Source organism: Primulina eburnea, unplaced genomic scaffold, assembly GCF_022965805.1.
Source record: "Primulina eburnea isolate SZY01 unplaced genomic scaffold, ASM2296580v1 ctg591_ERROPOS1600000+, whole genome shotgun sequence".
NCBI classification, from domain to species: domain Eukaryota; kingdom Viridiplantae; phylum Streptophyta; class Magnoliopsida; order Lamiales; family Gesneriaceae; genus Primulina; species Primulina eburnea.
In genome coordinates, this window is record NW_027331378.1 from 133,485 (window position 1) to 148,518 (window position 15,034).

The 15,034-nt window shown below is 37.2% G+C and overlaps 1 protein-coding gene across 1 annotated transcript; it reads right to left on the bottom strand.

The window, feature by feature from the left end:
- Positions 1 to 2,448: 2,448 nt before the first annotated feature.
- On the bottom strand, positions 2,449 to 6,695 carry LOC140821494 (luminal-binding protein 5-like). Its single transcript, XM_073181986.1, has 8 exons — positions 6,460 to 6,695; positions 5,665 to 5,932; positions 5,363 to 5,577; positions 5,021 to 5,263; positions 3,668 to 4,147; positions 3,422 to 3,576; positions 3,262 to 3,344; positions 2,449 to 3,157 (listed from the first exon to the last, which is right to left on the bottom strand). The coding sequence occupies exons 1-8, from the start codon at positions 6,515 to 6,517 to the stop codon at positions 2,665 to 2,667; spliced, it is 1,995 nt and encodes a 664-aa protein (XP_073038087.1). The 5' UTR covers positions 6,518 to 6,695; the 3' UTR covers positions 2,449 to 2,664.
- Between the last annotated feature and the right edge of the window lie 8,339 nt (positions 6,696 to 15,034).

Here is a 15,034-nt window from a genome sequence, read left to right on the forward strand (position 1 = left end):
GAAGATAAAGGTATAAATTAATGTTGAGTTGGGATTGCACAACTCGAGTGATGTTTGACTCGAGTTTCCCTAAATCACATACTTTATTTTATTGCATTGATATTTGCAATTGAATACGATTGATATTTTTTGTCTATGGATTTATAGACCATGTATGTCTTGAGTCCTAGGCGGATATGCTTAGTCGTATACATTTCATCTTGTGACAGAAGGGCCGGATAGTGAGGACTCGTCACTGGCCCATTGCACTTTGTCACAGGACATGATATTGGTGATAGGACCACAGTCCATGGCGGTTAGGTCAGGACACTGGATGTTTGGTTATATCGACGTGGATAGAACTGGAGTCTTTTCTATTACTGTTGGTCGATATAGGAATACCACATCTGGAAATCGGGATCCCTAGGCTAGGATTGAGTCTAGTCTAAAATGTGGAGTCACGAGTCTGAGTGACAATTATATTGATTTATATTTATTGATGTGGATTATGTTCCTGAATATGGTTCATGTTCCTTGTTGTTCCTGATATTGGTACATGTTTAGAATAGGAGTTATTCTTGATATTGCGTATGTTCCTGATATTGATACATGCTTAGAATAGAATTTATTCTGAATATTGAATTACGTTCCGGAATAGGGTACATGTATAGAATATAATTTATTCTTGTTATTGATTCATATCATGATTTTGATATATGATATGATTGTCTGTTATATGCTATTATATTGTTTATATGATTGCATGTATACATGATTTATACTGGGATATTTATATCTCACCGGAGTTATCCGGCTGTTGTCCTGTTTGTATGTGTGCATGACAACAGGTGGGACAGGATAAGGGTCAAGAAGAGAACGAGACTGGACTAGATAGCGTGGAGATCCGGGCTTCAGAAGCAACTTAGGATTCAGTACTGATATGTAATGGAACCTAGTTGAATTATTGTAGATAACATCAGAGTTATATGTTTATGTTTAATATGTAATTTGAGCTTAATTACATTATGTTTCCGCTGTGTATTTTAGAAAAAAAAAAAAATTAGACCCTGTTTATTATAATTGTTTGAATTATTCCTAAAGACGATTAAGGATTGGATTAGCGTCCGGGTCCCCACACAACCATAGACTTATCCTTTCAATGAATGATAAAAAGTTGGAAGGTACGAGAGAGGGTAATTCGGTATAATCATCATATGACTACTCATCTGCATGTTTGGACTTCTCTATGTCCTTACCAAGAAATGCGGTACACATCACAGATGCTAGTCTCGAGCTCAAGCGACCTTTATTCACGTTTTAGGCGGCTGAATCGACTAAGAATGAATTTAGATCATACAGTGTCTACAAATGAGTTTCAATATCGAATTACAATTCATTTGTATTAAAGTATAATCAAGATCTGTATCTATGTTGTTCACATGAATACACAGATAAAAAAATAACAAACCATGAAATAAGAAATTATATTAAAATAAAAATTGTTTATTACAACTGAGTCAATAAATTTTCTAGTCAAGAGTTGGTTTACAGAGGATGCTACTCTAACAGTTCATGAATCATCAATCTGTATGAATGGATATATCAATGCTCTTACAAATGAAAACATGGTGTTTACATCACTGATTCTAGTCACGTGCTCAAGCGACCGTTATCTTTATTTTAAGCTGTTGATTCGACAAAGAACCTGTTTAGAATATATGGTACACTTCCTAATGAGTTTCATGGTCGTTGAGAGGCAGACTTCATGATACATATTATATATATATATATATATTCAAATTTTATTTATGCTGTTTGTATGAGTATACTGATAAAGTAAATAACATAATTAGATAAAACCGTAAAATATTATTAAAAAAATCATTTTTACATGAAAGTCAATAAATCCAAAGTCACAAATTGCTAACTAGATACCTAGATTAGTAATAGGTTAGGTGTGATTAATTAATATTGAGATTGCAAATATGATTTAGTGAAGTAATATTTTATTTTATTTTGTTGATCATTATGCTATTCTCGCATGGGGGAGGAACCAGCATAGAGTGGCACAGTGCCCACCATTGTTATCCGTTCTTGGTTCCATTTTTTTTTTCAACAATAAGGCACTGAAGCTGAATTGATGGAAGGGTTTCAGTTATCTTCAATATTTTCTGAAAATAATTCTAGAATAAGATAGATATTTGCAGGAAAAGTTAATTCTTTAAATTGGATAATCTATCAACTAGATCTTCAATGATAGATTGTCGTCCAATTATACATGACAATGGAACACCTCATTTTAATGTTTGCGACGTTTAAAAAACGTGACTAGAACTTTCTCATTCACAAATTTCGAAAACACCACATTTTTTTCTCTCCTCTTAACTTTGAAAGCTTACCCAGATGTCAGTTAACATAATATAATTTAAATTTAAATAATAAATCAATTCATTTTAAGCCAACCTTCGATTTAAAAATTATATATGCATTAAAATAAATTTTCATGTTTTTTTCCCCTATACACTGCAACCTAACATCACTAGTACACAACCCTATTTCATATGTCACCGCACATTAGAATACGACTTGATATCCCCAAGTGTTGCTCGTCTACACAAGTAAAAACTGTAGGCGAAAAACAATTGTGGAACACCCAAAGAAACCTAAAATCTACTAAAGAATCTTTTACAGTTCGTCATGGGAATCATCAACATCTTCCTCTGACTTAGGACCACCACCAGACCTTTGATAAACAGCGGTGATAATTGGATTGCACACTGCTTCTACCTCCTTGAGCTTCTCCTCATAATCCTCCTTTTCGGCCGACTGATTGTCGTCCATCCACTCGAGAGCATCCTTGGTTGCCGTCTCAATTTTCTCCTTCTCATCGGACTCCAATTTGTCTGCGAGTTTGTCCTTGTCATTAATTTGGTTCCTCATGTTGTAAACATAGGTCTCCAGGCTGTTACGGGCATCAATTCTTTCCTTCACCTTCTTGTCTTCCTCGGCGAATTCCTCGGCCTCCCTGACCATTCGCTCAATTTCCTCCTGACTCAGACGGCCTTTATCATTGGTAATGGTGATCTTCTCAGACTTACCAGAGGCCTTGTCTTCCGCCTTGACGTTTAAAATGCCATTGGCGTCGACCTCAAATGTGACTTCAATTTGAGGAGTTCCTCTGTTCAAACAGAAAATGTTAATATACGTAAAATACCTGTTGAAAATCAAAATAAATCTTGTGATAACGCATGGATGGGGGTAAGTCTATACAGCAATACGAACCTTGGAGCTGGGGCTATTCCTGTGAGATCGAATTTCCCAAGCAACCTACAGTCTTTTGTAAGACTTCTTTCACCCTCAAAGACCTGTCATGGATTCAACGTCATCATCATGTAGGAAGAGGTTACATACATCTTTCTTTATTATCTTTCTCTGTCGTTACCTGAATTGTGACTGTAGTTTGTTGATCCTGGTAGGTAGTGAAAACTTGAGATTTTTTCGTTGGTATAACAGTGTTTCTTGGGATCAATTTGGTCATCACCCCACCGACGGTTTCAATGCCAAGAGTCAGTGGAGCCACATCCAAGAGAAGAATATCTGGTGTCAAGCATGGCTTACTAGTTAGACAAATATTTCAGCTTCATAATTTTCAGAAAGTTGTAAACAAAAAAGAATAGCAATGTTATACCTTTGGTTTCATCACCACCCTCTCTACTCATGATTCCTCCTTGAACAGCAGCACCGAAGGCGACAGCCTCATCCGGGTTCACACCCTTGTTGGGTTCCTTTCCATCAAAATAATCCTTGAGAAGCTGTTGAATCTTTGGAATCCTGGTGCTTCCACCAACAAGAACGATTTCATCAATTTGGCGCTTCTCTAATCCAGCATCTTCCATGGCTTTCTTAACAGGTCCCATGGTCTTTCTGAACAAATCGTTGTTCAATTCTTCGAAACGAGCTCTTGTGAGAGGCTCAGAAAAATCTACACCATCAAAGAGAGACTCGATCTCCACTCGGACCTGGTGCTGGCTGCTCAAAGCTCTCTTGGCACGCTCACATTCTCTCCTTAACTTGCCTAGTGCTCTGTTATCCTTACTGATGTCTTTCCCATGCTTTTTCTTGATCAACTTAATGAAGTACTCCATTATCCTCTGATCAAAATCCTCACCTAGAGGGAGGTGAAATAAAAAATGATATTAAACAAGACTATAAAAATGGTATTCAAAATCCACGACCTTCTCAAAATACTGAAGTTCGTCTATTATTCTGTGATCGACATCCACTCCTGGAGGGAGGAGGAGGGGTAATCAACATGATGATATTAAACAAGACTATCTAAAATATTATTCAAAATCCTCGATCTTATCAAAATACTGAAGTTCATTGCATAAATCAAGCACCCTGTGACTGAGTTTCCTTATAAAAGATGACTAGATGGTGAAATGGTAGGCATCAGAATACAGCCAAGATGTAAACACATAGTAAACTTATACATATAGGAGTTTTGAAACAATTAAGACAGTTTGATAAGAATAAGTATAGGATTTTCTAATTCTTTCACCTCTCTCATTCTTGCAATTATATCAAACAAATCCTTACATTCTAATATTAAGATCTGCCTGCACTCCACTTCAGTGAAACTGATGTTATGGGTTTGTATAACCTTGACATTATTTTTGGGGAGGAGGGCGAACGGTTAATATTAAGATCTACCTGTACTCCCTTCAGTGAAACTGATGTTATGAGGTTGTATATAACCTTGACATTATTTTTGGGGAGGAGGGCGTACGGTATGGTATATTCATGGTGTAAGAAGCCATGAGAGAACCTCAGGCTAGAATGGGTTTCACATCAAGAGACAAGGAATTACTGAATAATATTATTTACTCAATACAGTTAGTTATAAGTCGAAGAAGTTTCGATTTAACTTCAAGTGGAATTGACTCTGAAAGGCTCCTATCTTTTCTTTGAACAATTACGGTATGTGTTGGAATGATTATTACAAATAAAGAGCAAAGAGTCTCAATAAGAAGAAGCTTACCTCCCAAATGTGTGTCTCCATTTGTTGCGAGAACCTCAAATACACCATTATCAATGGTTAGGATACTGACATCAAATGTTCCACCACCAAGGTCAAAAACAAGAATGTTCTTTTCACCGCCTTTTTTGTCCAAACCATATGCAATTGCTGCCGCGGTCGGCTCATTTATGATTCTCGCAACATTCAACCCAGCAATGACGCCAGCATCTTTAGTGGCCTGTCTCTGAGCGTCATTGAAGTAAGCTGCAAGGATTCATCATACAAAACAATACGAGTCAACATGAGCATATTTTTCGCTGTCAGAATGGAAGGGTTATTATAACTTAAGTACCAAATCTTTACCAGGAACAGTGACAACGGCATCCTTAATTTTCTTTCCTAGGTAAGCCTCCGCTGTCTCCTTCATCTTTATCAAAATCATGGCACTAATCTCCTCAGGACTGAAGACCTTAGTCTCACCGTCTTTTATCTTGACTTCAATATAAGGTTTCCCGTCCTTGTTGACAATCTTGTAAGGGACAAGCTTCATGTCCTTTTGAACTTCTTTATCTTCAAACCTGTGGAATAGTAAGGGTTAAGGATTGTAATGTGCGATCCTCAATGTGATGAAATCATATGCGAATACAAAATTAACGGGACATTACTTTCTTCCAATTAGTCGTTTGACATCAAAGATCGTCCTTTCGGGGTTAACAGCTGCCTGATTCTTCGCAGCCTCTCCGATCAACCTCTCACCATCAGTGAAAGCAACCCATGAAGGGGTGATACGGTTACCTTGGTCGTTTGCTATGATTTCAACATGTCCATTTTTATAAACACCAACACATGAATAAGTTGTACCGAGGTCTATCCCAATAACTGTTCCAAGTTTTTCAGCCTCCTCTTTAGCAATGGAAAATGCAAATAAACTCCCTGTTCAAGGAACCAATCCATACATCAGCCCATTAATTCCAGTATGCAAAAGAGACGATAGTGAGCTCTTGGTTATTAAAACAACCAAGAGAAAAGAGGAACTCCGCAAACATGCATTCATTTTTCTCTGGTAAATTTTATAATTCTACACCTCGTAATATAAAACCCTCTTCAGAATTAGAAATGTCCGTTCATTTTTCCCAAAAACATCAATATACTAAAACATCACAAAATCAGGATCTACCACGTAAATATTAATAAGATTTGACATATCAGCTAAACGTCAAACAAGCACAATTCAAATAAGAACATATCTCAAAATTCAAACAAAAAATGAAGCAGGTTCAGAAACAAAAGAGAGAAGAAGGCAGTACATCCGTATTTCCTCAATGATGAATCATTAATTCTCATCATAAAAAATAAAAAAAGCAGTTTACTTGAAGCATCAACAGATACGAATCTCTTTCATCAGCCAATTCTAGCGCTAAAATTCAACTACAAACGATAGCTTCCGCGAAAAAGCTTACCGAGCAGAACGATCCCGAGTACGAACGAAGATGCACGCCCCTCCCACGCGGCAGCCATAGCTTCGGACCTCAACAATCGACGATATCAATCTCCGTCTCTCCCTCTCTCTATCGCTCTTTATATTTCCCCGGTGATTTGTGTTCGAGTTCTGAATCCGAAATAGAAACAATGTAGCAGAGATTTATGTGAATATATAGCAAAACCCCGTCCATGTGCGATGACGTGGACCGGTAATATTGCGCGTGGTAATCACTCGTCGCCCCTCCGCTCGAAACGGTACCTTGGAATCGTAGAGTTCAAAATGTGGAGAATTATGTCCCTTATGATGACGTGGACCAACCAAAATTGTACGAGGGACGTGAGGACCAATGGGATTCTTTCTGAGGGTTGGGATGATCGTTACCGTTAGATGGAAATTGTGAGGATCGCGGAAACGTGTCCAGTTTCTCTAACTTCTAGTTAGTTTCGAACATGTTGTGGAAAGTTCTTGAACTTAGTAGAGAAATTAAAAAATATATATTTAAAATAGAATCCATATATCCATATATATATATATATATATATATATATATATATATAATAAATAAAAAATTTATGGTGCAAAAATTGTTGTACATGTAAAATTACTTATTATAAAATATGGAAATTAGTATTAGAAAAAAGTAAACTGTTTTTTTATCTATAAAAATATTGAAAGAAATTAATAAATCTATTTAATTTCTCCAAGTCGTATTCGAAGGAGATCGGACTATTTTCACTTGAAAATATTATTTGTGGATTAATTAATTAGTAAATAATAACGATATTTAAGAGTGTGCATTCCAATAATTGACTCATTTATCTTAAATCTGACTCTTGTATTTATATTTTTTATTTTTAATGGGTTCAATGAATTTATATTTTTTATTTTTAATGGGTTCAATGAAATCAAAATATATAAAAAAATTACAATAATATAGTAGCTCAATTTAATGTGAGCTAACACAAGTGCCTCGATCCGCTCCTCTAGTCTAACAGGCTAGTCTTTCGAACTATGCTGTTTCTATTTGGATTATGTACTAACATCAAAAGATCAAAACATCAAGAATTTAGTTTTGCCATTTGATAAGCAAAACGCGTCTGTGATCGAGGTTCTTTTATCTCCTCAAAAACTAACGATGATAAAAAAAAATGACATAACTCTAGGAAAAAGGGTAGAGTTAATGTCTGATTTTCAAGTTGGGAGTGATAAGATCGGTTACAAGCACCTACGAAGGTGTTTCAAATACAATATTGTCAATGAATTAGAGTAGCTCGTGTTATAAGAATATAAACACCGATAAATTAAATCGAGTTTGGTTTTAAACCAAACGAAAAATACTCGAATTAATACTTCGTTCAAAAAGCTGATCAGTTTAAAGCTTTTAGCTTGTCTCAATTTATTAACTGAAATAAAGGGGATCGGTCTTTGCTTATATCAATTCAGTTATGGTGAGAACTGAACTGATATCAGTTAGAATTGAACAAATCAGTTTAAAACAGTATTGAAACAGTTAAATACATAAGATATGTTTATGGATATTCAGAGATTTCGACTACTAATATGTCACCTCTTCTGTAATGCCAAAAAAAAGCTAGTGCACGTAAACCCATGCATAATTATATAATTTAATTTAATTTATTAATGATTTAAATGGTGCATGATACATGATTAAATTGTTTTAAATGTTTATATGCTCATGTTTACGCAATTTAAAATATTATCATGAGTTTTAGTTTTCAAACGAATATTCGATACCGAACCGAGAAAGGAGACCAGAGACGATTAAAATGTTAAAAATTTAATGTTATAATTTTTATTTTAAGCCAAGAAATTTAGTGTTTTAAAAAATTTTAAATTTTAGTATTTTAGGGCTAAATTTAATTTCTCGAGTATATTGAAGACGTTAAGCATTTTAATTAGCAAAATTTGGAAATAAAGTATTTAAATAAGTCCACACGAAATAAAACTTTTTAATAAATATTTTTATGATTTAATTATTTAAATTATGTAATGTTTAATTAATGGTAGAATTTAACATTTGTAGGACTCTTATTTTCAAAAATTGGAAGGCTAAATTAGTAATTTAAATTATAAGGGCTAAATTAGTACTTTTTAATTGTGATTTAATTAAATTAAATACCTAGTCATTATCTTATTTAAATAAAATAGTAAGAAACCTACCTCACAAAAAACACAACTATCGGCCAACACAAATTATCACACACTAACACACAATTTGCACACACCTTTGCTGTGAACTTCCAAGGTTTGAGAGTAAGGAGATTTTTCTTCTTCCTCCATCAGAAATTTCAGCTGAGCACTACCACTGGTGATACACCCATAAGAGCCCAGATCACATCATGACACAGAATACTAAATGAATAGCCCAAATCACAGTCAGTATGCAGAGTACTTTCTTCAGCACCCGGGCATGGGGATGCTCAGGATATTTTCTCCCCGGGCAATAAGGACCTCGGGCTCTCATACAAACTCCCGGGAGCCTTCTACTCGGGCTGTCTCGAGAAGCGCACCACACTCGAGTGTATCGGTATGGCTATCTTATCTGTCAGAACAACATGGGTTTGGCGTGTTAAAGAAGCTATCAGAAGTGCAGGGTATAGGCAGCCAATTTGCCATACTTAGCAGATGGGCACTGCAAACAAAGTAATAATGAGATTTCTTCCTATAAATTGCAGGTATATTTCTCATTTACAAATTCTGGAATTCTGAACTCTTGAGCACCTCACGTATATCACTACATATACAAGCTATTTCATCCTTCTTCTTCACCTGCTGAATTAAGCATCGGAGTGGATACGCCGGATGTAACGTACCGTACTTTTATCTACTTTAAAAATTGCGGAAAAATTAAAAATTTTCTAAAATACCAAATAAAATTTCAAATTGCGGTCATCAAATAATTGTTCATCCAAAACGTCTGAAATAAAAAGATCACAAATAAAGTTTGCTAAGAAAAATAATTGTTTAAATATCGTAAACAATAACGTGGAATCAACGTATTTGAAACATTCCATAAATTATTTAAAAACATGGGCGGTCCTCGGGTTTAGCCTCCTGCTCAGTCCAAGCCAGACTCATTAGTCCCCACCTGTAATGCCCGAATTTTGATATAATATGGCAGTAGTTGTGATGGTTCTTGGCTTTACGTTATGGTATGAATGATAATGATGTTATAGAGTGGAAAATATAATGGATGGGTAGAATCAAAGATGGAATTTGAGCTAAATAGGTAATGGAAGTGTAGAAATGGTATGAAAAATGTGGCAGTAGTTGTGGTTTTTAGCATAATATTTTGTATATTGATCCAATTGATATGAGGCCACTATTATCAGAAAGATAAGACATAAGGCTATAACTTTCCAGTTTTGAGTTTTGTTCAAATCATTAGGGAAGATGAGCCAAAAGTGCCCCGAAGTGTGTCGTGCGTATCGTCGTTCCTACAATGACACAAGTTGGGAGATTGAGTATAACTTTTTACTCAGACCTCCAAATGACCTGAAATTTAGGGAGATGCAAGCCACGACATAGGGCTACAACTTTGTAGTTGATCACTTTTCCAAATTATGAAGGGAAAAGGCGTTTCTGAAGCAATCTTTGTAGTGGATGTGCGCAGAGGCGCGCCCGGGCGGCTCTTGTTCGGGAAAAATATGTTTTTGCCGAGAGTTCCGCGCCCGGGCGGAAAAAGACGTCCGCCCGGACGACCAGCAAGTTAAAAAAACGTGTTTTGGTGTTTGGGAAGGCATAAAATCGAATGGGATCATTGTTTTACTCTTTTCCTTCTCATTCTCTTCTCTCTATTGGTTAAAAGCTAGGGTTCTCTCCTTCCTTCCATTTTATAAATTATTCTTAAATCTATTGGAGATTTGTTCAAGAAAAATATGAAATAAGTATAGATTTGTGATCCTCTCTTCAAGATCTTCAAGATGTGGTAAGTATTTTTCATTTCTATTCAAGTTTGGATATGGGTTGAAGTTAGAATTGATATTTGAGTTGATATTTGAGATATTGAGATGTTGGAGATGTTGTAATTGTGTTGGTTTGAATTTAAAATGGAATTGAAGCCAATGACAAAGTAAAGGAGCTAACTCTTTAGCACGCACGTCACGTGTTTGACAAAATGATTCAATGAATGTTTTTATGTCATATTACGATTCTGAAATGATATGGATTCCTTCTTTACAAAAATTGTTGGGATTTAAGTTTATTGAATACCCAAATTGCGGATCTTGATTCGAAGCATGATTGAATTAATTATGAATTTTGTACAGAAATTGCTCTATTTTGATAAATGATCCGAGTTCTTGAGTTATAGTAGAATTCAGAGTTTCAAGACTTCTCACCTACACATTTCGATCTTCTTTTGGTAATATTTGAAAGGTATGTTACGGTCGGTAGCATACTGTAACGCCCCAGATTCGACGACTTGTTCTCACTGTATCAAGACGAGTCTTTCCAGCGTGCTTATGTCCTCACTCACACGCACCCTAGGAAACTTCCCAGGAGGTCACCCATCCCAAAATTGCCCCAAGTCAAGCACGCTTAACTATGGAGTTCTTATGTGATGAGCTACCGAAAAGAAGATGCACCTTCGTGATATGAGTAGTATCAATCAAATCTTTTAAGCCCTCTTCAACTGTACAGTCCATTACATTGAACAGTCTCGGAATCCCTCTCATTCCCGTGTGGGTCAGTTCATTCATGTTTCCTCCACCTAGAAGCCTGCCAGGAGCCGCTCATTGTCCGTGCAACTGATGGCACCGGCGATCACCCCCTGCCCTCTTCGGCCCCGGGCCTCACATGCCCACCAGCTTCCGCTTGGTTCGTCCCCGAACCACACCGTACTAAGAGAGGTCGGCTCTGATACCAACTGTAACGCCCCAGATTCGACGTCTGTCCTCACTGTATCAAGACGAGTCTTTCCAGCGTGCTTATGTCCTCACTCACACGCACCCTAGGAAACTTCCCAGGAGGTCACCCATCCCAAAATTGCCCCAAGTCAAGAACGCTTAACTATGGAGTTCTTATGTGATGAGCTACCGAAAAGAAGATGCACCTTCGTGATATGAGTAGTACCAATCAAATCTTTTAAGCCCTCTTCAACTGTACAGTCCATTACATTGAACAGTCACGGAATCTCTCTCATTCCCGTGTGGGTCAGTTCATTCATGTTCCCTCCACCTAGAAGCCTGCCAGGAGCCGCTCATTGTCCGTGCAACTGATGGCACCGGCGATCACCCCCTGCCCTCTTCGGCCCCGGGCCTCACACATACGAGGTAAAAGTATCATTTTTATTTTAAATTGAAAATTCGATGGCTTGATGAATTATTTGTGTTTTGTTGATGATTGATCTTTTGAGATGAGCTTATTATGATATTGACTTGATGAGATTGAAATGCATCATTGCATTTCATATTGAGCCATTTTTCGATTCAGATTTGATATGGCAGAGGTCGCCTTGATATATTGATTTATTGGACGTATGGGGCTATAGTTGAGTTGGCATAGTGTATGCGGAGGTCGCTGCTATGGCCTGAACACTCTCTATAGGCGCACCATAGTCTTGGGATTGTAGAACACAACACACCACCTCGAGCGGATGAGTCGGTGGATGTTGTTGGGCGATTCTCTTCCCTTGGGTACCCTATGACCAGATGATTCACTTGATCTTGAGATTTATTGATAGCCCACAGCTTCTGATCATGCATTGCATTATATTACATATTTATAATTGTATATGAGATAATTGAAATTTTAATTCTCATATGCTATTGATTGTATCATACTGGGTTTATACTCACCGGCATGTCCGGTACCTCTTGTTTTCATGTGCTTGACGGTAGGTGAGGTGAGGCTGGGGATGCCAGAGTTCAGTCCCAGGCGAGGAGATACGAGTTAGAGTGGGATTCTCGGGTCTCAGGAGCTATTTGATGATGTTTGGATTATTTTGGTTCACTACTTTATTTTGGCATGTTGAAAATTTTATTTCAAACATTTGAGACATTTAAATTATTCTGACGATGTTTATGTCAGTTTGTGAACAAGAAATTATGTATTTTATTAAATCGTTTGGTTTGATACATTTAAAATTATTAGTATTAGATATCGGACCAGGGCCCCACATTAGGTTGTATCAGAGCGTAAGATACTTGGAAACAGGGTAGATCGAGTCAGTTTGAATTGCTTGATCATGTGATATATTTGTTAGCATTTTCATTGTGCTATGATGTGAAATACATTATTTAAATTGAGATATTATATTGTTGAGTTTTATTTGAGATTTTTGGAGATTGTTGAGTTTCAAGAGCCAGAGATGATTGATACAAAATTTAGATGATTATGATATTGTGATTTTATATGTGTTTGATCTATGTTATATCAGACATGGGTACTCGAGGTAGAGGTCATGGTAGACCTAGACAGGACATACCAGTGGCACAAGATCAGGGCAGTGCTACTCATACTCAGATGGATATAACTCCGACTCCGATGGAGATACTGTTAGCCAGATTTCAGTCTTTGCACCCACTGATGTTGAAGGGTACAGAGAATGCATTAGAGTGTGAGAACTGGTTGGAGAATATAGATCAGTTATTTGAATCTCTTGAGTATCCAGATGATCGTAGAATCAAGTTAGTTGTTCATCAGTTATTGAATGTTGCTAAGAGTTGGTGGATCATGACAAAGAAAGCTTTAGAGGGTCGAGGTACGATTGTTACCTGGGATATTTTTAAATCTGAATTTTATCAGCGTTTCTTTCCTACCTCTTACAGGAAAGATAGGGGAGCCGAGTTTGCAAATTTAAAACAGGGAAATCTGAATATTGAGGACTATGTTGCTAAGTTCTCGAATATACTGAGATTTGCTCCTCATGTAGCATCCGATGAAGAAGCTAAGGCCGATCACTTCATAAATGGTCTTAATCCTGATATCTTTACCCTGGTTAATACTGAAAGGCCTAACACTTTTGCTGAGGCTCTTGATCGAGCAAAGAGAGCTGAAACTGGAATCATTAGGCAGAGAGGTTTTCAGTATTCTCAACGACCCCAACAGCCACAGTTCCGACAACATTTCAGACAGGGTAATAGTGGCGGTAACAGTGGAAACATAAAAGAGCAGTTCAAGGCTAGAGGGAAGCAATTTAAGAGACATGGCAGTAATTTTTCGAGTTCTAGTGGATCAAGACAGTCTGGTTCAGTTCAGAGTACTGGTTATTCAGCCCCGACTTGTGGTTAGTGTGGTGGTAGACATTTTACCGATCATTGTAGAGGAATCTCGGGAGCTTGCCACTTGTGTAACCAGGTGGGACACTATGCTCGAGTGTGTCCTAACTGTGGGAGTGATATGTCTCAGAGTGGGGGATCATCGAGACATACACCTCACCAGAATCGTCAGAACCCTACCGTTCATTCCTATCAGCAATCAAACCGGCCAGATCAGAACAAACAGAGTGGTAGCCACAGGGTAGGACAACCACCTAGACAGCAGGCTCGAGTTTTTGCACTCACTGAGGATGAGGCACATAATGCTCCAGATAATGTCATTGCAGGTAATTGTTTTCTCTAAGGTTATCCTGCTTATGTTTTGATGGATACTGGTGCATCACATACTTTCATATCTGAGCACTTTGTCACATTGCATTCGTTGCATTCTATACCATTATCATCTACCTTATCTATTTCTACTCCACTGGGCAAAGTGATGAGGTCAGTTGAAATGATAAGTGGTTGTGAATTTCGTTATGAGGATAATGTCATTGAGCTTGATTGTATTATATTGGAGATGTCTGATTTTGACTGCATAGTTGGTATTGACATGTTGACAAGATACAAGGCTACTGTAGATTGTTTTCAGAAGGTTGTTAAGTTTAGACCTGATATGAAAGATCACTGGACATTTTATGGTAAGGGTTCTCGAGCTAAGATTCCTTTGATATCTGTTTTGTCCATGACTCGTTTGTTGCAGAAAGGAGCCGAATGTTTCTTGGTTTATGCGATTGATATTTCAAGGTCAGTACCTAAATTGGCAGATATTCCAATTGTTAGTGAATTTTCAGATGTATTTCCAGATGAAATTCCAGGATTTCCTCCAGTCCGAGAGGTTGAGTTCAACATTGAGTTGATGCCAGGTACACAACCTATTTCTAGAGCTCCTTATAGGATGTCACCAATTGAACTAAAGGAACTAAAGGAACAACTTGAGGATCTATTAGCTAAAGGATATATAAGACCAAGTGTTTCACCTTGGGGTGCTCCGGTTTTATTTGTAAAGAAGAAAAACGTGTCTATGAGACTTTGTGTCGATTATAGACAGTTGAATAAAGCCACAGTAAAGAATAAGTATCCTTTGCCAAGGATTGATGATCTCTTTGACCAGTTGTAGGGTTCTTCAGTATATTCTAAGATTGATTTAAGATCCGGATATCATCAGTTAAGAGTTAGAGAGGCAGATGTGTCTAAGACTGCTTTTCGTACCAGGTATGGGCATTTTGAATTTTTGGTTATGCCTTTTGGGTTGACCAATGCACCTGCGGT